We start from the raw sequence: 26,620 nt of genomic DNA on the forward strand, positions 1-26,620 counted from the left end.
TCAGTGGTCTGGCTGGGGTGTGACCCGGAGGTACTTTCGGCCCGACGGCACGTTGTACCAAGTGACACCCTTGGGGAATAGCAGCGGGATTTCTTCATCCTTCACCGATGGAACCACCATGCACGGTTCACCCGGCTGCGAGTTCATTGACAAAAAATGAAAAAACTGAGTTTGAATCGTGAACATTGGTATCCATACAGGCTCGGCTATAAAGGAACCGCTGCAATGCTTATTACGTGCTATTTATTTCAATGTTCTTCAGAAAAGCTGCGGAAAGTACCGGAAAAACCACACATCTAAGTACGCAGGACGTAAGCAAAATGATTAAAAGCAGCAAATGACCCTTTCGAATGTTGAGAGATGACGAAAGATCATTCATATTGCCGTGCGCTGACATGTGCTTTAATGTAGCTCATGCAAGAAGACCAACTTTTTTAAAGCTGGTGCTTCAGCCCAAAACGCCAGAACGCTTGTACAGGTGCTGTTCGAAGTAAATGGAAGGCGCAACGACGTGGCAAACCGTGTCGGAGCGCTTTCCAACTTCGCGTCGTATAAGTGATTAGCTCGGTCGCCAGGAAGCGGCGCGTGTTATTCAGACCCTTGTGCGTCCGGCGATGACTCGCGGAGGCTTGAGCGGGTGCTTTTTGATTTTAAGTTGCAACACCAAGAATTTATTTGGCGCTAGTTGCGATGTGTTTGCAGTACGGTTCGTGGCGTTCGAAGCGGGTCGGCATTTGGCGCGCGTCCTCAGGCAATGAGCACACGCTACGACGACCTACCTTGAATGTTTAATTTAGTCATGATCCTGCCATGAGCGGCTTGTCGCGGGGCGCTGTTTTAACCCGATAGCGATAAAACAGGTCCACCGCTGGGAGCACCTGCCATCGTAAGGCAATTGCGCATCGCTTAACCGCTGCAGCACTGCACCAGGAGGGATATGGGGACTCCCACGAATTTATGTATATAAAGTAGGGAATGTCCTTCTGCATATATGGTGACTCAATACGCTAGCGTGTAATGTCCTTAAAGCGGAGCTTAAGTGTCCCGTCCAATTTTTTATTTCTTGTGCTCAAATCGAAAGCCTTCGTTTCGGCTTCTGCTCATGCGGAAGCCGCACTCAGGAACGAAATCCTTAATTCGATGGTGACAGAAGAAGCGTGAGAACGTGCTATGAGTGTGGTAAGTCTAGTATAATGTACACTCCGTTTTCTTTATGATATTTCTTTTTTCAAAATACCTAATCAGGAAGAAATTATTTTTGATAGAATGTAAGGCCCTGTTATTGTTGCCATTTTGCAATCTTAATGCCCCTTAGACCTCATAAATCTTGAATTTCAGAGCACAGAAATGGAAGACTATTCAGTGTCGTTCATTGTTGCAGTGGTTGTTCATAGATGCACTATTTTACCCTCTGCCCTCCATTTGAAACAAATTATTTTTCTACCACCGGCAGTAATATGGTCGCTTCTGTGAGGCTCCTAAATTAGCGAGCTAGCCCCATAAACAAACGGCATGCGCATAATTAACAAAAAGGATCTAAAACAAAACGGCCTGCGCATTAAGCATTTAAAAAGCTCATAGGGCGTTCTCGCGTTCCTTCGGTCACCATCGAATGAAGGATTCTGTTCTCAGCGCGGCTTCTATCCGAGAAGCCAAAACGAAGCATTTCGACTTGAGCACGAGAAATGAAACAGCGCCCCGAGACACGCCGCTTACACGGCAGCATCTTGACTGAACTAAACGATCAAGGCTGGCCGTCGTGGCGTGTGCTCTTTGCCGGAGGCCGCACGCGCCAGCTGCTGACCCGCTTCAAACGGCGCGAACAGCTCTTCAAACTCATCGCTGATGGCGCCAAACAAATATTTCGGGTTTCAATTTAAAAGCAACAAGCACTCGTCCGAGCCGGCGAAAGTGATCGCCGGACGCACGAGATAAGGGTCTGCCGATAGCGCGCACCACTTCCTGGCGACTGAGTTAATCAGTTAAGCGAGCCGTCGTTAAAAAGCGCTGTGGCACGGTTTGCCACGCTGTCGCGCCATCCATTTACTTCTAACAGGAAATACATAAGCTCGCATTGCGATCAGCTGGGGGCCGCGCGTTGGCCAGCCATGGCATTTAACTAGAGGACAGCTGAGGGCGTTCTGTGGCGGCTGGCGCTCATGCTGATAGCTGCCTAGTCAAGATAGCTAAACCGGCTGTCAGTCACGAATGAACTTAAAGCACAAAAATCAAGAAGCAACTTCGAGAACCGCATTTCTGGTTTGTACGTGAGGAGGACACTGTGAAAAGGTAAAGCATTGGGACTGAGCGCGTCTCATTTGTGAGTGGTAGAGCAAAGGAGTGAAGGACATAAATCTGAAGAGGACGATAGCGCATTCAAACTTGCGTTCCTCAGGCGCGTAGCCAGTGAAAACACTATCGAAAATTGTCCCAAGTTATTTTTTTTTCACAGCAGTACGCTGAGACGCAGGCAAATAATCCCATGAGTGTTGCTGCTGCATTGCGTCAGCTGCAGCCGCCCTCTATCGTCTCGCCTTCATTGCCTAACACTGTCTTGTCCCATCCTCGAAACTCGAGACTACTGTGAATGTTCTGCGTTCTAAAACGAAGCTCTCTTTTGCCAGCTTCACAAGACTTCCATAAGCGCAACATAAGCGCTAGGCTTATCACCTTCTCATCTGCGGAGAAATTTTGCACCAGAGTGATATCATGAGGCTCGCTACAATAAAAGGAAGCATCCACCGCCACTGATAGCCCGAAAAGATACATCACCATTTTCGTAATAATCTTGAGGAATCTCACCATCCAATTGGCCGGAGTGGCCACCTTCTTCTCTTCAGTCAACTTGAGTGACGCAACAGCTCGAAACAGCTCCCTGTGAAGGAAGCAGCAGTTGTTTAAGCTGAACACGGCGATCATCTGTTTATGAAATGATAATACGAAATCGATTTCTTCCTTCGTTTGCTAATTAGCTTTAAAGACGTTTCAATCAATAACAAAACGCAAAGAACACTAAAGAAGAGACTTGTTCCTGAAAGAAGGAACACGTGCTATTGTAGTGTCGAGTTTTTTACGCGCATGAGACACACGAAGTAAAACTTATCAGCGTGACGCGAAAGTTGTGGCAGAGGACACCAGAGTTTCTGTCCTCTCAGGTATATTCCTTTGTGTCGAGCTAATAATTTTCTGAAAAGAAAAAAAGCTATGTTACCTGCACTGCTTACTTAGCCAGAGTTAACTTCTCTCATGATGAGAATGAAAAAGGCAGCAGAATTTACATAATTTAATAAACATAGGCCCAGTCCAACAACCTTTACTATCATTCTGGAGTCACTGCCTTTTGAGTGTAGTTACCGTGTGCATAACCGGCTGTTGGTGATGAAGGGAATGGGATGCCATGGGAAAAAGTTTCTATTCTTTTTATATTTCTTGCTCCAAAATTATGGTTAAAAATTAGAGGACTTACGGAAAGTTTCGTCCGCTTGTTGCTGGGTATAGCATAGAGAGCTTCAATTTTTTGTCGGGCCCAATAATAAAGACCTGTTGGAGCCAAGAGAAAAACATAGTTATCATCATTCGTCTCATGAATAAAGAATGATTTTCACTGAATCAAAGCGCTGAATATTGATTTATTACGCCGTGATTTTGAGGCATTCTGCAAAGGTAGCCGTAAATACTCACGAAATGGAGTGAAACGCCGCAGAGAACTGTCACCAACATAACTTTATGGCCTTTGAGCTGATCACGCGCTTCCAGTTTCATTTAAACGTGTGCTAATTCCATTCAGTTTCAGTGCAGAACGAACTTTTTCATGCATGGAAAAAGGAAATCTGGGTGTCACGAAAAGCTCACACTGACGGAGCTTGTATTGCATTAGCGGGCTCTCCGGACATTCTAGCTGTAGCTCTATCCTGTTTAGTAATCGCGAGAAGGAACACTGGGATAAAGTGTGAGTATTATAGACCAGAAGACCAGCAAAACTTCCCAGTTTACTACCTTACTTCAGTATAGCATACACCCGGCGTTGATATACATTGCCAGGAGTTCTGGACAAGCGCTTTTAGTTACCTTGGCAGCCACCACGTGGCTCATGGCTTCAAACATTCAAAAATAGCTCGCTGACATCATCTGTGATGTAAGAAAATTACGTAGTGGCTGCAGGAGAGAACGTGATAACACTCTAGGCTTAGATGCAGTGGCTGGGTACTGTCCCGAATTCTTGTTAACGAATTATAGCGTGGGAACTTACTGCACATACATATACTTATAGCGTATGAAATTGACAGCGAACTGAGAGGCACCAGCAAAAGCATGCTCTGAGCCAGAAGAGGAACGACTTCGTAGACTTGCTCCGCTGTTATTCTATAATGTCTTTCGAACGGGAATAAAACAATGCAGGCATCACGTAGTGCATATGTGCAGCATGTCCTTTGTCTTATTCGCGTGTTTTTTTCTTCAGCTTCATGTATAACACTTCTCACGAAGAGCACCCACTCTGCCGTTTATACGTAGCCATGGTGCGTACAATCTGATTGACGCAGCTGAGCAGGCATACCTTGAACGGCAAGCGACAGCTGTGCTGCTGTTCACTTGCTCATGGTATGTCTGGCAGCAACGTAGACCAGAATCAACCACTATAAGCGTTAACATCACTTTCAGTTTCGGTACAAATGCAGTTGAAGATGGTAGGGTAGTGTCTTTCGCTGTTGAGAAAGATTCTGGAGAAAAAAAAAATCAAGGGGACACATAAATATCATTACCTGTGACAATGCTAGAGCACAGCGTCTCCGTGCGAGTGTTACTGTACTGCCCGCGTATCACACGATACATACTAGCAATGCGCAAATATGTGCTCCCTCGCCGTCTGCGGAGAGTCCGCAGACGGCGCGCCAATAGAGAGCTTGGCTCATCCGCAAGTCGCCAAGCGCAGCTGCCGACTGCCGCCTCGCCCGCCCCGTGCTTCCGCTGATAACGTGGTGCGTGACGTCACGCTTCTCTCAGCCAATGAAAATTAAGCAACAGAGAGCGGGTTTTCATTCCGATGAGGCTTCTATTGCTACCGCAATAATAAAAGTTGCATAATTGCCTCCACGCACCGCCCTGCAGGTGAGCGGTATGCCTTCGCTGTCCTTGTCAATGGGGTCCAGCATGCCCAGCTGCACTGCCAGCTCACGCTTCTCGTCCGAAATGATGGGGAACGGCAGATCCGTCACGCGCAGGTCGTTGAACGCGATGATGTCCTGCAGCGCAGCGACCACGCACAGCCGGAAAAGAAGTAAATGATGAGAGGAAAACTCCTGAATCTGCATAAATTACACTCTGCATTTTAATCAGAAAACAGAAGTGCACGCGACGGCCTCATTGAATGAATCGCCTGCGCTGGCTATAACTTCTAAGAGCATGTGCTGTAGGCTTATGCTTTCGATAAGTGCACGGCCCCTCTGGTCTATTCGGCGCTTCATGTGCGCGATCACCAAGTACAAGATGTGCGATGGACACCTAGTAAGAAAACCAAAACGCGCTGTCGTTCTTGAACCAATGCAGCAAATCACAATGCCGAACAGAAGGCACAAACAAAATATTCTATGGTTTCAAAGCAGTTAGCGCAACAGCATATATATAACGTCTGCAGAGCCTCTGTGACGCAAAAAATACAAAACAATTCAGGCAAACGTTAAGGTACTATAGTTTATAAGTATGTTATAGAAAACCCTTGTACGGTTAATATGAATGTCATAACAAAGTAGACGGACAGGCGAATAATTTCCTAGAACCCCTACAACGTTTGAGAAGTTCCTCGTTCACTCCCGATCTCTTGCATCAGTTAGCGATACCTGTGCACAAGAGTAATACTATTGCAAGCGATAATGGTCTACTGTTACACGAAGTCGCGCAAAATTGTAAACGCTTTAAGCATTCTATTTGATCGCAACAAAAGACACGCAACCATCTTGGCGGAGACACCCTTACAGAACAGGAAAGGGTAAAGCGGTGCGTCGAGACATCTAAATCGCAGCATAACTGTGGGACAACAGTGATTTGGGTCGATCAAACTGAGCAGTGATTCCTGCTAGAGCGTGTCCCACCAAGCCTGTAGGACGCAGCTTCTAGCCTATTTTTCGAATTACCTGCTGAAGATCCGACTTCGGTCGCGGAGTACGGTACTACCGTCCGTTCTTAAGAACCGGTTATAAAAGCGCGCTCACAAGCATGCTTCCCGGAACTGCATCCCGGCCGAGTGTACAGCATTGTGCATCTTTACCGTGAAGATTTCAAAAAAACTTCCTGCCTCAACCGCTAGCTCGTTTGCGATAAAACTGGCCACACAGCTTGCGCATTGTAGTAACTTTTGTCTAGTAGCAAGTTTTGGAACGATACTTACTTGATTCAGCCGCGAGTGCTACAACTCTGTAATCGTCTGGGCCAAAATCGACGAACTGAAAGCCATAAGCGCCGGATTGCCGCGTAGACGGCAGTGGCGCCATCAAAGGACCTGCGCAGCTGGTAATGCTAACTACGGCGCCCTTCGCATCGCGGAACTTTCTTATGCAAACAACAGGTGGTGCCACTAACGACCTTTGGCGAAACACCAGAGTTGGGGGCTTTCGGTTCGACAATTTGAAAGCAGACGATTACGGGCTTGCTTCATGCGCGGCTGAACCATGTAAGTACAGGTTTGGTTTTATGGGGTTTAACGTCCCAAAGCGACTGAGGCTATGCGAGATGCCGTAGTGGACGGCTCCGGAAATTTCGACCACCTGGGGTTCTTTAACGTGCACTGACATCGCGCAGTACACGGGCCTCTAGAATTTCTCCTCCAAAGAAATTCACCCGCCGCGGCCGGGATCGAACCCGCGTCTTACGGGTCAGCAGCCGAGCACCATAACCACTGAGCCACCGCGGCGGCTAACCATGTAAGTACTGTTGACAGACTTACTACATGACATAAGTTACCGCAATACCCAAGTTCTGTACGCAGTTTCAGCGTAAACGAGCCAGCTGTTGAGGCGAGAAAATTTTGAAAAGTCTTCACGATAAAGATGCACAATACTGTATATCGGTGCCGATTCCAGGACTTTTTGACACAAATTCAGCGCACGGTACGTCCTTGCAACATGTGCAATGTATTGTTACACCGATGCGGGTGAGCTGCCTATTTCAGTAGCAGTAGGCAGCTGTGGCGAGCTCCCTGAACGACTGGCGCAATCAGACGCGCGATGGAAAACTCGACCACGGTTTCTTGCTTGGCACCGTCGCTTGACAGCAAATCTCTCGGAAAATGCACGTCTAGATACACTCTCCTCATACTCTCGAAAAGCGTCCCGTACAACGATTATGTGGGTTACCCTCAAATAACGCCCTACAACGATTAGCACACCGCGCGCAAACTGTAGCGTGCGCCTGGCTTCCCCAGTTTTGAAGCGTTTCCGTTGCTCTTCCAAGCCGATGAGGTGTTTTTTTCCGTCCCTGCACACCACGTGCGATAGCCCTTCTTTTTGTATAGACAGTACCGAAAATAAATGCCGCGGGTTTCGAATGAAGATCTCTCATGAACATAAACAGTGAGGATGTGCTCAGAATCACTTTGTTGAGCAGACGTTGTATGGACACCCGCGCCTTTCTGCCCCGCTGTTTAACCGGCGTGCACGGAACACGTTTCATGGAGGAATACTAAATAAAATCTAAATGAGAACTATCCCTTGCGCAGCGCATCGAATATTCCTGAGTATCTGTGGGAAGCCCTTTGAGCGCATTTAGCCTGCGCCACAAGCGTCTCACTTCATGCAGCTGGCATATACGCTCATAGGTAGTGAGTGGCCTCGTCGACTTGCGTGGTTATTCGCGCAACATTGACGTATACTTACGTAGTCTTACGCGTGAATCGCATTCTGACAGCTCTAAAAGAGAGGCTACATGAATCGTGAGAATTCGTCTTCCCAGAACTGCCACAAAAATCACTTGCGGCTTGTACCCGTGTTCTTGTGCTGACCACTTTGCCGAAGGAACTGCCCTTTATGTAATGCATCACGCTTTACTTCCCAAGCCGCTTTGCTAAATGTCTTTTGGGAAGCAAGTTCACCTACATCAACTCTATTTGAAGTGCTGGAACTTTGATGCCCTTTGTTATAAAAGAAGAACGCAGTGATATTCTGGATAATTATCGATGAATCTTCAGTTTTTTTTTATATCTGCCAATTCTAGTCAGTTTACCGCGTTACCTGTATATAATGTCAATGGGAGTCGCTGAGTGCAGGCTCTCGAGGAGCTCGCAATCTCCTCTCTTGTGGACGGGAATTCATCATCAGCCTCAATACGCCAAATGCGGGGCAAATGCTACTCCCACGTCTCTCCAATTAACCCTGTCCTTTGCCAGCTGCGGCCACCGTATCCCCGCAAACTTCTTAATCTCATCCGCCCATCTAGCTTTCTGCCGCCCCCTACTACGCTTGCCTTCTCTTGGAATCCACTCCGTTGCCCTTAAGGACCAGCGTTTATCTTGCCTTCGCATTACATGCCCTGCTCAAGCCCATTTCTTCCTCATGATTTCGACTACGATGTCATTAACCTGAGTTTGTTCCCTAGCGCATTCTGGCCGCTTCCGGTTTCTCAACATTACACCTATCGCTGTCGACAGAAGGTTGTCAGCAAAAGGTTGTTAGCAGAGGTGTCCCGCTCTCTCTAGTTAGACCAGAAAAGAAATCTTTGTGCACGATGGGATTCGAACCACCATTCTTTCGTTCCGCAGCCGAGCGTGCTAATGGCTACGCTACTTCCTGCCAACGCGTGTGTAGTTCTTTCCTAGGACGCTGGAGAGTGTTTGCAGAAAGGCGTCGAATCAGACAAATGCCTCCCAAACAACCTCCAGTGTTTCCAGCATCTAAGATTCACAAAAAATTGTGTACTTAATTAACATCTTAACCACACATCAGTGACACAAGCAGCACAACCGCGCTAAAGGCTTTCGCCTCACTGCACTTTAGGTCAACGCAGTGCCCCCCTGAATTTTTTAGTGCTGAATTTATGGATGACTATGGTAGCTGTGCAGTCGTTATACATGTCTTCTGGTATTTTCGCATAACACTCTCGTAAACCATGATTCCGCAATGCCTGCATGACTGCGGAGGTTTACACTGAGTCAAATGCTTTCTCGTAATCAATGAAGGCTATATATAGGGGCTAGTTACATTGTGCGCATTTCTCTGTGACCTATTCGATAGTGTGAATCTTTTGCGAAAGTCATCCTGATGATTTGGTTGATTGAAGTCTAAGGCAGTCATCATTCCATTAGCGATTGCCTTGGTATATACTTTGAAGCAACGGACAGTGAGCTGGCCGGTCTGTAAATTTTGAAGTCCTTGACATCTCCTTTCTTATGAATTAGGATAATGTTAGCGTTCTTCCAAGATTATGGTACGCTCGAGGTCATATGGCATTGCGTATACACGGTGGCCACTTTTTCTAGCACAGTCTTCCCTCCCTCCTTCAACCGATCTTCTGTTACCTGATACTCACCAGCTGCTTTCCCCTTTTGCTTTCCTGGTACGGCTTTCTTTACTTCCTGTTTCGTTACCCGCGGGATTGCCCATTGCTCTGCGCTACTGCCTCTCTCATTACCGTTCTGATTACATTGGCTGCTGTGCAGATATTTTAGAACTCTTCAGCTACTTTAACTATTTTATTCATGTTGCTTATGACATTGAACTCTTTGTCTCTTAACGCATGCATATGATTTTTACCTATGCCTAGATTCCGCTTCACCAATTTTAGGCTAACTGCGTTCTGTAGAAGAACATGTTGCTGGGCGAGAGGGTGCATAGCTTTCTTGGGATGGCGTTGCACACACGAAAAAAACGAACACAGGAAAGAGCAGAAGATGACAGAAAGAGCGCAAACTAGCAACTGAATTTATTGCTTTCACAACAGAATATATATGCAGTATTCACATGTGCAAAACAGAATGGGGAGAGAGGGAGAAAAAAAAGAGAAAGGAAGAAAAGGGGGAAGGGGGGGGAGAACATAGCAAGTCAAGCGTACATAGGTCAGCAAAAGCCACGGATAAAATTCCTTTACCTATCATATAAGGTGACCGAGGTATCGCTAACACATTTGTCGCCTTCTTCTTTGATTTGGAATGCTTCTACAAGTTCGCGGGCTTTTTTGTTTTTACTCTTGCCCAGAAAATTGATGTATTTGAGCATCGGCTCACAACCAGAGCATGAAATGCAATGAGCAGGCAAGTTCGCCCCGTCTCTTTTTTTTTTTTTGTACAGAAAGAGCATGCTCCCCTGCGCGTTCATTGAAGCAGCATCCAGTTTGGCCGATATACACGCGCCCACACTCCGTTCTTTGGGGTACGGTCGATTGTCTCCATATTAAACTTCCTTATGTCACCTACCTGGCGCTTGTCAATTTTTATAGCTCTGCCAGTTTTATTCTGTTTCTTTGTAAAAAATCCAGGCGCTAACAAAAAACGACACAGAGGGGGTTTGTAGGGTTAGGCGGTTTCGTGCTTTCGCATTTCTAGACGAGATTTTTCGTCTCCTGAGATAGCTTGCCGATATCCTTTCGAACCATCCATACACCTACTTCTACTGCGCACTCAGTAATGATAGTTGTGAGGTTATCGTTCATTGTTTGGACATTGAGATCATCTTCCTCAGTTAAAGCTGAATATCTGTTCTGCGGCGTTATCCTGACATCCTCTACTTTCCGTCTTACCGCTAACTCGTTATTGGGCTTCCGCTTCACTAGTTTCTTCTATTCCCTCTTCAAGCCTAAGCTAATTCGAGACCTCACCATGCTGTGGTCGCTACAAAGCACCTTTCTGAGGACCTACACATTTTGCACAATGTCAAGGTGAGCGCACACTATGCAGCCTATTTCATTTTTAGTCTCACCATCGGGGCTCCTCTACATCCACTTCCTGTTTGCTCGTTTTCTTAAGGAGGCATTCATGAACCGTAAATTACTTCTGTCTGCGAACTCTACAAATAACTCCCCCTGCTATTCCTGAAGCCTATGCGATAGTCACCTACCGCCTAGTCTCCGGCGCGCTTCTTGCCTACTTTCGCATTAAGTCGCCTATTAGCACAGTGTACTGTGATTTTACTTTGTTCATTGCAGATTCAACATCTTCATTCAAGCTTTCAACGATCTGGTCATCATGGCTGGATGTAGCGGCGTAGGCCTGTACCACCTTGGGCTTGTACAACTTAATAAGCCTAATTACTATAGCTGCCGCCCTCTCGTTAATACTATAGAACACCTCTTATTGCCAGCTATATCCTGATTGATGAGGAATACCAGACTTAGTTCTCGTCGGCCCACTAATCCACGCTAGCACACTACATGCTCGGCCCTTAGTAGTGTATGAGCCTCATCGGTTCTCCTAACTTGGTTTATAGCGGTTTAACGTCCCAAAGCGACTCAGGCTATGACCGACGCTGTAGTGAAGGGCTCTGGAAATTTGTACCACCACGGGTTTTTTAACGTCCACTGACATCTCACAGTACACGAGCCTCTAGAATTTCGCCTCCATCGAAATTCGGCCACCGCGGCTGGGATCGAGCCCGCGTCTTTCGGGTCAACAGCCGAGCGCCATAACCACTGAGCCACCGCGGCGGCCAGTTCTTCTAACTTAAGTAAGCCCTATGACGTCCCATTTCATACCAGATAGTTCCTCGAACAGCACTGCTAGGCTAGCCGAACTGGATAAGGTTCTAGGGTTAAACATTGCGAGGTTCAGATTCCATCGGGTTATTGATCCGCACGTAATCTTTCAGTGTGGGTGTGTGTGCTTGCGCGTGTGTGCGTGCGTCTGTCGCTGTGAGTGTGCTTGTGCGCGTGCGCGTGTGTGTGTGTGCGCGTGCGTGCGTGCGTGTGTGTGTGTGTGTGTGTGTGTGCGTGCGTGCGTGCGTGCGTGCGTAACTGGATAATATGCCACAGCTCTGGTGCAAGTTATCCAATTTTTTTTCCTTGGCAATAAAACGGCATAGCTTTATAATTTTATTGCTAAGGAAAGGTGGCAGGTTTAAACCTGGCCATGGCGACCGACTTTACTACGAAATTGCAACGCTATACGGCATTCCTCACAGCTCTAAGGGCAGCTTTATGACGAGAAATAGGTCACCACTACGAAAAGAGCAACTCATTTCTTTAGCAAATGCGTGAAGCTTAAAGTACAGTCTTTGACTGCAGGACCAGCAGTTGTGTCGTATTTTGCATAACAATAAGCCTGATGCTGAACTTAAGCTTGACACATTTACGATCGCAAGAGCATAAAAACCCTTTGCGAAGATAAACTGCTGTTGTGTTCCTGATTCTCATGAGAGCAAGTCAACTCACGAACAACAAGATATATCCTAACCTCGTCGGGCTGCGGTTCATCAATAGTATTTCGCTATAGACACGATGGCTTTGGTGGGTGTTCCCAAGTTCTTCGATCAGCAGCGAGTACGTGCTAGCTCCGGTGGAAGTAAAACTCTTTTGATCGAGCCACTATCGCCGCTAGCCAGTGCAGCGTTCTATCTATTCCTGATACTTGCACAGCATAGTGGGAAAGCTGCTGCGCTAGGAAAGTGATATGTTCGCCCAAAAGGCAGAAGCATATGCAAGCAAAATGACTACTCCACGCCAAAGGAAGAGGTGTCCTTGAGTGGGCTACGGCCGCATTCCGCAGGTGAGCGCGTCAAAGCGGAGGGTCCACGCAGACGTAATCAACTCGTCCTTGCCGCGGATGCGAGGTCGCCTGACTCACACCATCGTCTTGTTGCGCAGTTCGCCGTTCGCGTCTCCCCCGCTTGCACGCTGCGCTGCTTGGCGCCGCAATGGCGCTGTCCACCTTCTCCGAGGACCCCCATCCACTGTTGTCGCGGAAGTTACGAAGGCAAAAACGGTAACAGGAGCGCGGCGAAGGCTGCTTAAACGTGCCGGAACGGTGCGGTGTGCTTTTGTTTTACCTTCTTCAAGGCCGTGTACGTGATGTGGCACAGTTGAAAACGGCCCATCTTTTGTTTTCTGTTCTCTCTCTCTCTCTCTCTCTCTCTCTCTCAGTGCCTCTGTAAGGGGGTGAGTCAGGAGAACTCGGAAATGCATTCTTGCAGTTTCGGAATGCAAGCAGCGGTAACTTTGTCTGGGGCTTACAATGTCTTCCAAGGACACCGAAAGGAAAAACACAATTCTAGCCTTGGATAAATTAAAGTAAATGTAGACAAACATTTCACTGCTTTTAAATATTCACGTTCCGCCTCGTGGTGCACTTTGTTGTGTTTCGCTTGGTTCGTGCTGCTATGAAGTGTTTCGCATCCTCTTGTGCTGTCTTGGTACGCAAATCATTACGTAGTATTGTGAATAGAATAAAGCGCTACACTGTGAAGGAGCAACGCAAACATCACGAACCTCGACCGACTGTGTCCTGGTCTCTTCTTTGTCTCGTCGTGTTGTAGCGCATTATTCTTTTCCTGGTGAAAAACCAATCGCCGCAACCATCTGTTGCGACGAGTTGCGTAGCAAGGCAGATGCGACACCCACAGGTGGTGTTATGCATTGGCGAACTGGAAAACATTCCACGCCGGCCGCAATTTCCTCACGTTCGCTATCTCGTAGACATTGTTCAAGCAACAGCCGTTTTTCGTGTTTATGCTCGTGCTGTCTGGGTAAGTTTCCTTCTAACTTTATTCAAACTATCCTTGAAATTTTCCCTTGCGCACATTTGTTATAACACTGATGTTATCTGAAAACAAACGAAAAATAAGAAGACAGGAATATTCATTAGGTACACCGAAATTCTGATCCGGACTGCTCGGCCTGATGTATGTTGGACAAAACATTCTCCGGGTTCCTGTGAACACCAAGGTACTAAAAAGTTGTCTGAACGGCATACGGTGGGCACACGACCTAAGCTTGGAGATTGTGTTTGCTTGTCTTTCGCGCAGAGAATTTCTTTATGTTTCACAGCAATAAGAAGATTAGTTGACGTCTAGCGGATGTCTTGGCATTTTTGTTCCTTGGTATCCTTTCCTTTGCACTGGTAATTATGCATCGATATTCAATTAGCAATAAGCCCAGCTTTGTTCTAAAAACTCTTTACATCCGTACTCCTACCTATTATAAATTGCATATGCAACGTGTACGGGCTGCAAGGGCAATTGCAACACCGGCGTCGATAATGGACCAGCCAATGTAAGTGCATTTTTGTGATTTGAGTGTTTTGTAGCAAGTGCTTCGGGACTTTAGAAGCATTAATTAGGCGTTTAAATCTTCAGGATGGACCCAAATGTCACGCGTTGAAAGTTATGTAATTGTTTTTGCTGAATTGGAGATCTGCTCCTAATAAATGAAGTGAACGACAAGAGAGGCCTCTCTATTCAAGGGCTTTGAGAAGGTTCGCGTTTAAATATCTTGCACCTCCACGCAGGTGGTTTAAGATTCTTTTCGCCGGATACTGTATCGAAATGTGAGGCTATTCAGAAAGAGAGCACCTCCGTAGCCCTTCGGTGCACTTATTTCTTTGGTACCGAACCGGGCTGATCGTGTTACAGCGGAATGTTCGGCATGTCTACGGCGAAATGATGGGAGTGGACAGACTAATTCCTGATGCACTTGTTCTTGGCCTCCAGATAAAAAAACCAATCCCAAAGCACCTGGCCTCGTTCTTAAAGAGAGCGCCAAATAAACATTTGTTTTGCGTAGTCACCAAGAGTGCGCTATTTGGTGGGAAAAGCAAACGCCTGACTCGGCTGTCTTCAGTTATACAGTGAAAGGAAAGACGCGCGTTACGCACTGAAAGAAATGTAGCCCGCTCTGCGTTGACGTCATTTGGTGTGCTCCGATCTTTGACGAAGTCCACCTTGCGACACGAAACCCCAGCCTTGCCATATCGAAGATGAGCGAACATCAGTTGCCTCCACTCACATTCCACTCCCGTCATTGTCTTTGCGTCACGGGTAAAGATCTGCACACTGTGACAGTGTAGAGGTATAAGTACACGCCGCACCTGTCCTTCACACCAGCCAAGGCGCAGTAGAGTGCAAAGGAAATGCATACGTAGGCACGCAGTACTCATGTGTGCGGAACGATTTGGCTTGTGACGCCAGGGTACCCGTCCGGCAGACAGCTGGCGACATAGGAGCGTTCCGAGCGAGGAAAATGTGTACATAGCGCAGGCGACAGAGATGCTTCAAACCAAAAACAGAAATCGCACCACTGGGGGCAATGAACTAGCATCATAGCGCCGAGTCGAAAACGCCGATTTTGCTTGAATACACCGACGACCGCACAAAGGCCAAAGCAGACAGATAGTGCGGCGGTGGCATTTTTGTTGAATAACACAATTTAGCATTTCTGTCGACAAATATTACGGAAGGCAAAATATGAGCACACTTCGGCGAAATCGTATAGTCTATGCCATGAATTGGCCAGTACAGCAGTCTGACATGACGAACTTCTCGCCTGAGCCACGCGCGACAGAGACGCTCAACAGACAGTGAAAACGAACACAAGACGCGCGGTTTCTTTCTTAACCATTAAACAAGAATGGCGGCGACTCTTTCAAACACTGCGTGGCCATCAATTCCCATGTTGTTTCATTCGATGAGAAGGAAATACAAACGCGCTAACACAATTGCTTATGAGACAAGCAAAGCCACGCAGAAGCCCCAGCAAAGAACATATGCGCATTTCGATAAGGTCGTCGTCGAAGTGAACGGAATTGATAATATTAGTTGGTAATTAGAGCAATCGCTTCCGTAACTTAAATAGCAAGCAAGCAGCAAAAAAAAAGTTATTTTGTGTATTTGTATGAAGTCATGAGCTGTTAAAAATGAAAATTTTGACTGCGTATTAGTACAGGGTTCTAATCGTTCCCATCATTTCATGCGTGCAGAAATATACCACTCTCTTGTTCGATAATATATACCTAATTCTCGCATGAAAATACACAGGAAGGCGCCTTTACTATACAGTAGTGACCTTGCAAAACAAAATAAGTAACCAGGTTTCCAGAAATCCACGAAAATAATCCACGAGCTCCCTGCTTTTAACAATATTTTCTCTTAATACTTGCTAAATCTGGAATGCTCACTTCACTAAACATATTCGAATGTTATCTTATTGGCATCCAGCAATCACCGCATACCGGCATTATCCACATCAGAAAACCTTTAAATCAGTAGATAATTTGTTGTCAACGTAGATTGGTCATTTAGTGTCGACCTACACACGCGCATGTTACATAGAAACTGTTGCTCCACGCTGAACCCCTCTCATCCCCTTCGCAGGCGAATGGCTTTGCTCTCGCTTCGGTTCCAACTCCAGTAGCATAATTTGTCCTTTTAACAACACTAAAACACGTAGTAGTGGCATGGGACGCAAGTCGGGGTAGTAGACTATGGAGCGATATATGGAAAGAAATGCTGCATACAGTGAAGGATCCACACCTTGACCCACAGCTTGTGGGACTCGAGCGAATTGCAGGATAGGGCAATGACGCGGATGTTGTGTTTCTCGAAGTCGGGGTAGATCTTGGCCATAGCGCCCAGCTCAGTGGTGCACACCGGAGTGAAGTCGGACGGGTGCGAGAACAGGATGCCCCAACTGCGAGAAGGAAAGCAAAAATGACCTGCCAAAGCCCAGTCGAGTAACTTGCAATATACGAAAAGTACGATCGCCCAGCTGCGGCGTCGCCATCAGAGCAGCACGATTGTGTACGTGAATGTGTGAAGACAGCGTCCAATGAAACGCGAGCAAACACAAGAGGACGAAAACTTCCACGCGGCAGTCTTCCTGCCACGGTTGTGAAAATCAAGGATGCAAGTACTTAGTCTGCCTCGCCTAAAATCTCCTTTTGTTGTTCCCGTCATCACTGCGTTGCTCGCGCTTCATTTGACGCTGACAGCACATACGCTAGACGTCTTCACATATGTATGAAATTATTTGCATGGAGCCTAGTTAGTACAGCACGGAGCTTCAAGAAATGCTTGAAACCGCAAGTATGAAGCCTCGGGTAACGAGCGCCGTTCCAGCTTGAACACATTGTGCCATTAATAGTTGGTAGAGGTTTTACAGCAACGTATGTAGAGAAACAAGCAGTGATAGTTATTTTACATAGCCCAGAGAGAACCAAAGTGTGTGTGCACGAGGCAACTGAGTTGCAGATGCGGCGAACGCTTCACCCCTCTCTTTTTTTAACATGGTTAGTTCTAACTCCTCTCGACTGTCTGAGGTGCGCAAATAAGGTCTAAATAAATACCACAAGAGTAGCGAAAGAAGCAGGCTTTTCTAATTATTTCAAGTCTAAGCTTTGTTGTGAACTACGGGCCGCTAGCTGTGGTCACATCACAAGTAGCGAAATATTCAGTCACGGTGAAATGTTTGCACTAAATTAGAAGTCGGTGTTTAAACGTGATTTGAAGATATGTTATGCGGTTATGTCATGGCAACAGCGGCCTTTAAATGGAAAGTTGGTGACCTTCCTTTTTGCTTCGTTGTCGATGGCAGCATTCAAGAGTAAACTGCTTTCATATTATGCCAAAGAAAGTCAGTTGCTGAACTGGTTCGAAGACACGGCTTGAAATCAATCGCTACTGCATTCAGTAGAGCAGCTTGGCCGCTAGCAAAGCTGGTATACTGGAGTTTGTCGCGAAAACAACGATGTCGGCGAATGCTTCCAAAGGCTATGGGCAAAAACGCGACCATTTTTCACATTTTTAGCACTGTCTTGGGAGCACTGCCGTCGCAGCGCATATTTTTCACACGTGCGACCAGTGGGAACACACTTTGTTGTAGTGAGCATTCGTTGTGGAAGGTACGGAATGCACATAGTTACTACACTTGCTCCTTACGCTCCTGCTACTCTCCATAGGCAGTGGTAACCGATGACAATCTCTAGGACCACTGACTGCTTGTGCAGAGCGAGACCAATCATGTCTGTTATCTTATCATTTCCTTCACCTAGAACTGTTTCTATACTGCTTGTTAGAACGCGAGGAGTTACAAGGTACAGTCCGCGTGTTCCAGTTACGCCAGCATCTGCATTCATGAATTAAAATAAGAAGCACAGCAGCCGGACGAATCTTTATAGAAATATTGATAAATTGGTGAAAGAATATCCTCTGCGATGCAGAATTTGTTCAATTATTTTTCGTTGTTGCACACCGCCATTTTCCTTCTGAGTCGTCAACATTACTATCAACACGTTAAGGCCTCAGCCTCAGCCTTTTAAAGAATTTTCTTTTGCTAGTGTTTGATATGCAGTCTTCCTCTCATTAGCCCCGTTCTACTAAGCTCGGTTGAAGTTGGGAACGCAGGGCGAGGTTAGGATTAGAATATGCCTATTACACCAGGTGCTGGATACATTAATGAAACTGCATGGCAATTTCATTTCACATTGAGAGTGAAGGGGGTGGGGGAAGGGAATATGAGGGGATAGAAATGTGGTGGCTCCTGCTGGAATTCCACCCTGTGAACATAGGCTGAGCATCAAAACGATAGACCTACTGGGGCGCGGCGGTGGGTCCTGTCATTTTGTTTCATGCCACTCAGCGGCGCTTCCATCCGCTGCGATGGCTTAGTGGTTAGTGCACTCGGCTACTCAGCCGGAAGACACGGCTTCAATACCGGCCGCGCCGGCCGCATTTAGACGGAAGTGAAAACTTCGGGGTACACTTTAGTACCTCATAAGCGTGTTACGCGATAGCGTTTGAGAGTGGAATTAATTGGTACCACGAATTAGTGACACCAATTATCTACGTGTTGCTGTACTGTAATCTACACACTGCGTGAGGTGAAGTGCTCGTACAAAGCCGCCGTTTATGTGCTCTCCCGTGTGCTTTTATTTTCCCTTTAGTATGTACAGGTGAATAGCCAACCTCTGCCCCCCGATTCTTGGCCGATGCCCCAGTGTGGGTATGTGCCATATTTTCAAGGGATAACAACAACAACAACCTTGGCCTCGGTCGGACGCTGCCGCCGCCGCTTCGCCGCTATCCCTTCTAAGGGCAGCCCTCCAATATAAACCGCCGCCGCGGTGGCTCAGTGGTTATGGTGCTCGGCTGCTGACCCAGAAGACGCGGGTTCGATCCCGGCCGCGGCGGCTAGAATTTCTTTGGAGGAGAAATTCTTGAGGCCCGTGTACTGTGCGATGTCAGTGCACGTTAAAGAATCCCAGGTGGTCGAAATTTCCGGAGCCCTCCACTACCGCGTCTCTCATAGCCTGAGTCGCTATGGGACGTTAAACCCCATAAACCAAACCAATCCAATATAAACCCGGCCGCGGTCGCCTTTTGGACGACTTCCACGCAGTCTTTACGTGAGAACTACAACGAGGCGAAAGATCAGACAGACTCTATAACAGCGTCGCAGTGAGTACCAAAGAGAGGCTTAGATTATGAACAAAAGTTAGATAAAGAAAAAGGCCGATAATTTTTTTCTGATATATCAAAGGCGTTCGTAAAGTTTATTTGAAGCTTTCTTGGTGCATACTATTGCGTTCTTGGTAACGCCTCAATAAATAACATGGAAATGCCTAGATATCTGCCAAGCTCGTGTGTTATCCAAAATATGATGCTGCTCAGCAGAACTCGGCAGTCAACGACCGCGTAAAGAAGTCTTAAGAGAAAGGTTATGAAGCTTTGTGTGCGTCCAGAGTTTAATGATTCAGTTACATCTGGGCTGAAAATGTGAGAGGGAGGTTTTTTATCTTTCCGCCTGAAATAATAGTATTCTTTAATGGCGCGAAATTTATACTGCAACCGTTCTATGCTACCTTAGTTGGAGAGCCAGGTGCGGTTCCATGTGACCAAAGTATACGAAAACAGAAGGCGACACAATGAGCTGTAAAGCTTAATATACCCAAAAATTCTGGACAAAAGCATTTTTGAACGGAAAAGAGCTTATGAGCGCAATTGTTTCATATACTGTAATATTCACTATAACAGTCAATATATCCGCAGATCTGCCGTCGGCAGGCTTGCAATCTTTTGCTGATAACGCTTTAGCTCTCCTCTTAAGGTACCAGTTTAATTTTCTATGGTAATCTTAACTGCCCGAATGGACCATGGACCAGAATGAACCAGATATCGGAAGAATGGACCGTTGCCTTCAATATTTCTCTACCAGCAACTTACAGTTTTCCAATATTAAAAATTTTTGTCCAAGAATGTTCAACATCAAATGCCTCTGGACATTCCAATTACGTCGGAACGTGACTGCCTGTGCCGAGAGCTTGAAAGTGCTTTTGTACCTCTGATGATGGGATACGTTTAGAGGCGGTCAGCGTTGAGCGAAAAACAACAGCGCAAACAGAACCACATAATAGAGTCGGAGAGAAAATATTTTGTCAATTCGTGTCAAAGCTTCTGATTTCCTTCACGGCTTGACAGCGCAGCTTCTGCGGAGAGGCAGAAGGATTCGTCTTTAAACGACATGCAATGCCTCTTTTCAAAGCGCACTTTTTATTGCTCAACAGTTTTAGAACATTGGATCAAAACAAAGTTTTTATTGAGCGCACTTCCTACCAGGGGCGTTGCAGACGCGTTTAGTGGTGTTTGAAAAGAAGAAAAAACACTTAGTGAATGAATGAGCTGTTTATTTAAAAAGGGAGGCTCAGCAAACGGCCTTGAGCCTCCCTTTCTAAGTAAAAGCTCTCTCATTCATCATTGAGCAATTTTTTTTCTCCTTTTCAAAAACCCCTAAACACGGCTACGACGCGGGTAATGGAGAGTGTGCTGCCGCCAGTGACTCTAAGACGACAGAAAGGCAGAATAAAAAGCTCGTGCGCAACGAGCGGAAACATTAGACACTTTTAGTTGGACGTACGCAGTGAGCTTGCGTACGCAACGACACCGCGGGTAACGAATGCGCATGCGCAGAACGCAACGTATCTAGCCGCGCGTTGCGTACGCCCGCCCGCTGTAAAGCATAACGTAGCGTACGCAACGCGGGACGCTACGTGCTGCGTAGAGAACATGGCGGCGACCATCTCGCCCGCTTCGGACCGATTTCACTTCGCCGCTGCTTTCTTCAATGCGATGGCTCGCTCTAAACTGTGCTGTTAGCTTTTATTTTGTCTACTCTCACCCACACGCCAAAATATTAGGGACAAATGCCCCTTGTTTTTCAGATAATGAGGCGATGTTTGACCTTTTAAGCCTAACTAAGGTTGTGTACGTTTATCGTCATAGCAACCGCACATGTCGAATAATTTTTTTTAGTCATGTTCCTACTTTTGCACTTCATTAAACATTATACATTTTTTCTTTCATTAAAAACAGTAATATACTGTTCATATTGTCAGAAACTAAAAAATGTTCAGCCGAGCGCTACAGCGCTTTCAGTGTTCGTCACTAGATGGCGACACAACACAACGCGCTACGCGACTGCTCTGCGGCGGTACGGCCAACTATAAGTGTGACGGGGGTGTCCTTTACAGCGTACGGAACGTACTGAGCGTTGCGTACGCAATGTCGCTACGTACGCAGCAACTAAAAGTGTCTATTCGTTTCCTTTTGCGCCGTTGGCACAGCGGAAATCGTGACAGAAAAACACCTGCCCCAGCAGAGAGCATCAATGAAGATCACGAGCTCGAACAACGTTCTTTCCTTCCTCGACCGCTAACGCCTCTAAGACACAGGATCTGTGATGGAACGAGCACGCAGCGTTACGTGTCTCAACGAAGTGATCCAGGTGTTGAGAGAGCTTGCATTCTTGCTTTGCATTGGTAAGACGTCTGAAATTGCACAACAAAGGTTTATAAGAAAGAAAGAAAGAAAGAAAAAAAGAAGGAAGGAAAGAAAGAAAGAAAGAAAAAAAGAAGGAAGGAAAGAAAGGAAGGAAGCAAGAAAGGAAGGAAGGAAGAAAGAAAGAAAGAAAGAAAGCAAGAAAGCAAGCAAGAAAGAAAGAAACAAGGAAACAAAGAAAGAAGGAAGGAAAGAAAGAAAGAAAGAAAGGAAGGAAGGAAGGAAGGAAGTTGGAAAGAAAGAAAGAAAGAAGGGAAGAAAGAAAGGAAGAAAGGAAGGAAGGAAGGAAGGAAGGAAGAAAGGAAGGAAGAAAGGAAGGAAGGAAGGAAGGAAGGAAGGAAGGAAGAAAGGAAGAAAGGAAGGAAGGAAGGAAGGAAGGAAGAAAGGAAGAAAGGAAGAAAGGAAGAAAGGAAGGAAGAAAGAAAGAAAGAAAGAAAGAAAGAAAGAAAGAAAGAAAGGAAGAAAGGAAGAAAGGAAGAAAGGAAGAAAGGAAGGAAGAAAGAAAGAAAGAAAGAAAGAAAGAAAGGAAGAAAGAAAGAAAGAAAGAAAGAAAGAAAGGAAGAAAGAAAGGAAGAAAGGAAGAAAGGAAGAAAGGAAGAAAGGAAGGAAGGAAGGAAGGAAGGAAGAAAGGAAGAAAGGAAGAAAGGAAGAAAGGAAGAAAGGAAGAAAGGAAGAAAGGAAGGAAGAAAGGAAGGAAGAAAGGAAGGAAGAAAGGAAGGAAGAAAGGAAGGAAGAAAGGAAGGAAGGAAGGAAGAAAGGAAGGAAGGAAGAAAGGAAGGAAGGAAGAAAGGAAGGAAGGAAGAAAGGAAGGAAGGAAGAAAGGAAGAAAGGAAGAAAGGAAGAAAGGAAGAAAGGAAGAAAGGAAGAAAGGAAGAAAGGAAGGAAGAAAGAAAGGAAGGAAGAAAGAAAGGAAGGAAGAAAGAAAGGAAGGAAGGAAGAAAGGAAGAAAGGAAGAAAGGAAGAAAGGAAGAAAGGAAGAAAGGAAGAAAGGAAGAAAGGAAGAAAGGAAGGAAGGAAGAAAGGAAGAAAGGAAGAAAGGAAGGAAGGAAGAAAGGAAGGAAGGAAGGAAGGAAGGAAGGAAGAAAGGAAGGAAGAAAGGAAGGAAGAAAGAAAGGAAGAAAGAAAGGAAGGAAGAAAGAAAGGAAGGAAGGAAGGAAGAAAGGAAGGAAGAAAGGAAGGAAGGAAGGAAGGAAGGAAGGAAGGAAGAAAGGAAGGAAGGAAGAAAGGAAGGAAGAAAGGAAGGAAGGAAGGAAGAAAGGAAGGAAGAAAGGAAGGAAGAAAGGAAGGAAGGAAGAAAGGAAGGAAGGAAGAAAGGAAGGAAGAAAGGAAGGAAGAAAGGAAGGAAGGAAGAAAGGAAGGAAGGAAGAAAGGAAGAAAGGAAGGAAGGAAGGAAGGAAGGAAGGAAGAAAGGAAGGAAGGAAGAAAGGAAGGAAGGAAGAAAGGAAGGAAGGAAGGAAGGAAGGAAGAAAGGAAGGAAGGAAGGAAGGAAGAAAGGAAGGAAGGAAGGAAGAAAGGAAGGAAGAAAGGAAGGAAGAAAGGAAGGAAGGAAGGAAGGAAGGAAGAAAGGAAGGAAGGAAGGAAGGAAGAAAGGAAGAAAGGAAGGAAGGAAGGAAGGAAGAAAGGAAGAAAGGAAGGAAGGAAGGAAGGAAGGAAGGAAGAAAGGAAGAAAGGAAGGAAGGAAGGAAGGACGGAAGGAAGGAAGAAAGGAAGAAAGGAAGGAAGGACGGAAGGAAGGAAGAAAGGAAGAAAGGAAGGAAGGAAGGAAGGAAGGAAGGAAGAAAGGAAGAAAGGAAGGAAGGAAGGAAGGAAGAAAGGAAGAAAGGAAGAAAGGAAGAAAGGAAGAAAGGAAGAAAGGAAGGAAGGAAGGAAGGAAGGAAGGAAGAAAGGAAGAAAGGAAGAAAGGAAGAAAGGAAGGAAGGAAGGAAGGAAGGAAGGAAGGAAGAAAGGAAGAAAGGAAGAAAGGAAGAAAGGAAGAAAGGAAGGAAGGAAGGAAGGAAGGAAGAAAGGAAGAAAGGAAGAAAGGAAGAAAGGAAGAAAGGAAGGAAGGAAGAAAGGAAGAAAGGAAGAAAGGAAGAAAGGAAGAAAGGAAGGAAGAAAGGAAGAAAGGAAGAAAGGAAGGAAGAAAGGAAGAAAGGAAGAAAGGAAGAAAGGAAGAAAGGAAGGAAGAAAGGAAGAAAGGAAGAAAGGAAGAAAGGAAGAAAGGAAGAAAGGAAGAAAGGAAGGAAGGAAGGAAGGAAGAAAGGAAGAAAGGAAGAAAGGAAGAAAGGAAGAAAGGAAGGAAGGAAGGAAGGAAGGAAGGAAGGAAGGAAGGAAGGAAGGAAGGAAGGAAGGAAGGAAAAGGACGGAGCATACCCAACAATTCTGGACAAAAGCATTTTGAGTGGAAAACCATTTATGAATGTAATTTTTTTCATATAATGTAAGATTCCAAAATAACAATCAATATATCCGCAGATCACCTGACGTCATTGTTTAATTTTTCTTTCTATTAACGTTTCTGTCATCGTTAAAACCGTTCCCCATTGGTTTTCTATGAGAGTCTTAACTGTTCGATGCGATCGATGGAAACACTTTAAAAGAAGGATTTTGCAGCATATCAGTAGAGTGGACCGTTAAATCCAATATTTCAGTAAAATTATCTTACAATTTCCAATTTTCAAAAATTTTTTTCGAAATTGTTGGACATGGGTGCAACAGAGGCCGGCACTGCATTAAGTCGCATCAACAGACGAACGCGTTTGCTATCGTATTTCAACTGTCCTCGCGTAGACAGCGCAACAATATGTTTCACGGTAGAGAATGGACAGTTTGCCGGTTGTCGTGTAAGACGTGGTAGCCCAGGTTCCGAATAGGGTAGGGTCAGTACAGCGTCGTACATCGTGTCAAAGTGGGGATGAAGCGTGGTGTGAACCGTTCTTTCATTTTGTTTCTTCCTCTGCAAGAAGTATCCAAATATCTCTTGCAAGGAAATTTTTCTTGCGCTCGGCAAAACAGCGCTCAATATGGGAGGTAAGGAAGAAAGGAAAGCGGAGTAACCTCCTGCCGCTGAGGTAGACAACCTCAGGCGGGCGTGAAGGAATGAATGAAAAGGCGTGCGATAGACAAAGAAGTGCACCTGCAACCCGCGCATGGCATATCGAAAGGCAAGTCTGAGGCTTTGCTAATAAATGCATGGCGTGCAGAAAATTGCGCCCATAAAATTACATCAAGGCGCCAACGACAGCTTTATACAGTCGCACAGGAACATGAGAACGCGTCGCTAAGTCCAAGAAGAGCGAGCAGCCGCTACAGCTCATCAAGCAGCGAAGTGATGCGGAGGGCGCTGGGCACGCTGCCCAGCACGAAAAATGAAGCTGCTGAACGCGGCGGCACATAAAGAACTAAAAGCAACGAGGGGTGCCCCGCACGCCGACCACCTAGAAGAACGGCTACTCAAGCTGCGAAGGCAGCCAAGGGAGACCAAGAGCTCTGCACAGTCCAAAGAACAGAAGGCGGTGAAGGCGGCGGCACATAGAGCAGCTATTGAAATGACCGATACCTGCTTCAAGAGAGAGGCTACCACCTATAAGTAGTCCTAGAATGCGCTTCGCCTTCCTTTCAGTCCATTTCGTGCTTACACCTACTCGGGATCAGACAGACTCCAAAGTTTTTGAATTTCGGCTCGGTCTAACTTTGCCAGGGTGGCCGAGATTGCGTCCCTCGACCTCGCGCCGATCGCGGCGCCTCTCTATAGAGCCGCTAAGCAACTGCGACAGGAAGAAACGTAGCGAAAAACACAGCATTCTGCCGCTTCTGCATTTTTGCAACGGACGTGAAATTCCCTGGACACTATCCTGAGAAAATTTTTGGATCAACGTCTGATGCACGTTATTGCCTCTGATTTCAGTTCAACACGTCGAAACGGAATCCACACTGTATCGAAGTACACCAGATAGTATTCGCCAACGATTAGGTCGATAAAACAGGGCAAGTCTGTCAATACTACCGCATGTGTCCTTATGTAACGCTGCCCTGGAGGAGACGATTTTTTTCTCTTATCAATTGTCTAACAGATGTAGTCAATGTTTCCTTTTTTTTTGGCTGGAACGCTATTTGCGGTTGGAATTTTGATGGACTGCTCATGAGAGGTCCGCTTTGTTCGCTGGAACAAAGGAATAACCACTTAAATTTGTTCCTTTCTTCCAGCGAGAGAGCCATTGAGGCCGATCTTATGCGAAATGGTTTTCACTATCACCGTACCGTCTGTTTTCGCCGTGTTGTATAACTCAGAAATCTGGAATTTCAAGCTCATATAAGGTGCTTATTCTTTTCTTTGCTGGACTTTCCTTGTTAGCAGCAGCCTACAAGCGCATAAGCACACAAGGGGGCACAGCCGGAAAAATCTGGACAGCGCACACGCAACGTGCCTTCTTAATAGCTGCTGTACGGTAATCAAATGTACTAAAAGACAAGAGTCAAAATAGGAAATAGAAGAAAAAAGAATTTCCGAGTATGAAGCGCGCTCAACCGTTACATGTACAGTGAAAGACGGACACACTAAGACGATAGCTAGTGCCTAAAGCTTAGATTGTTGCAGTCAGACGCCACTTCGTGACTCCAGCCAGCGTAAACCAGACAAAAATTCCGCAAGCAGTGTCGAGCAAACCCCTGTGACGCCTTCCCTTTCCCTTGAGTTTAATGATAATGCTGAAAGCGCGTATAATACATGTTACATCGTCCTACAAAGTTATTCGGCCATATTTTTCCAACACTCTCGTGAGTCTCACCTGTTCTTAAAGAATTCGTGTAGGTCCAAAGTGCCCATCGTCGTCTCGACGGTGAAGTTTGGGAACGTGTCCCCTAGGTTCACCATCTCCTCAAAGCCGATTTGGACAGCAGCAGTGAAC

At 46.0% G+C, this 26,620-nt stretch overlaps 1 protein-coding gene across 1 annotated transcript; it reads right to left on the reverse strand.

Annotated features, from left to right (window-relative positions):
- LOC149354103 (peroxiredoxin-6-like) lies at nt 1-26,620 on the reverse strand. Its single transcript, XM_089575933.1, has 6 exons — nt 26,501-26,620; nt 16,437-16,593; nt 5,097-5,240; nt 3,467-3,540; nt 2,803-2,875; nt 1-135 (listed from the first exon to the last, which is right to left on the reverse strand). The coding sequence occupies exons 1-6, from the start codon at nt 26,584-26,586 to the stop codon at nt 1-3; spliced, it is 669 nt and encodes a 222-aa protein (XP_089432059.1). The 5' UTR covers nt 26,587-26,620.

This window comes from Amblyomma mixtum, chromosome 3, assembly GCF_055824585.1.
Source record: "Amblyomma mixtum isolate Tamu chromosome 3, ASM5582458v1, whole genome shotgun sequence".
In the NCBI taxonomy this organism is placed as follows: Eukaryota; Metazoa; Arthropoda; class Arachnida; order Ixodida; family Ixodidae; genus Amblyomma; species Amblyomma mixtum.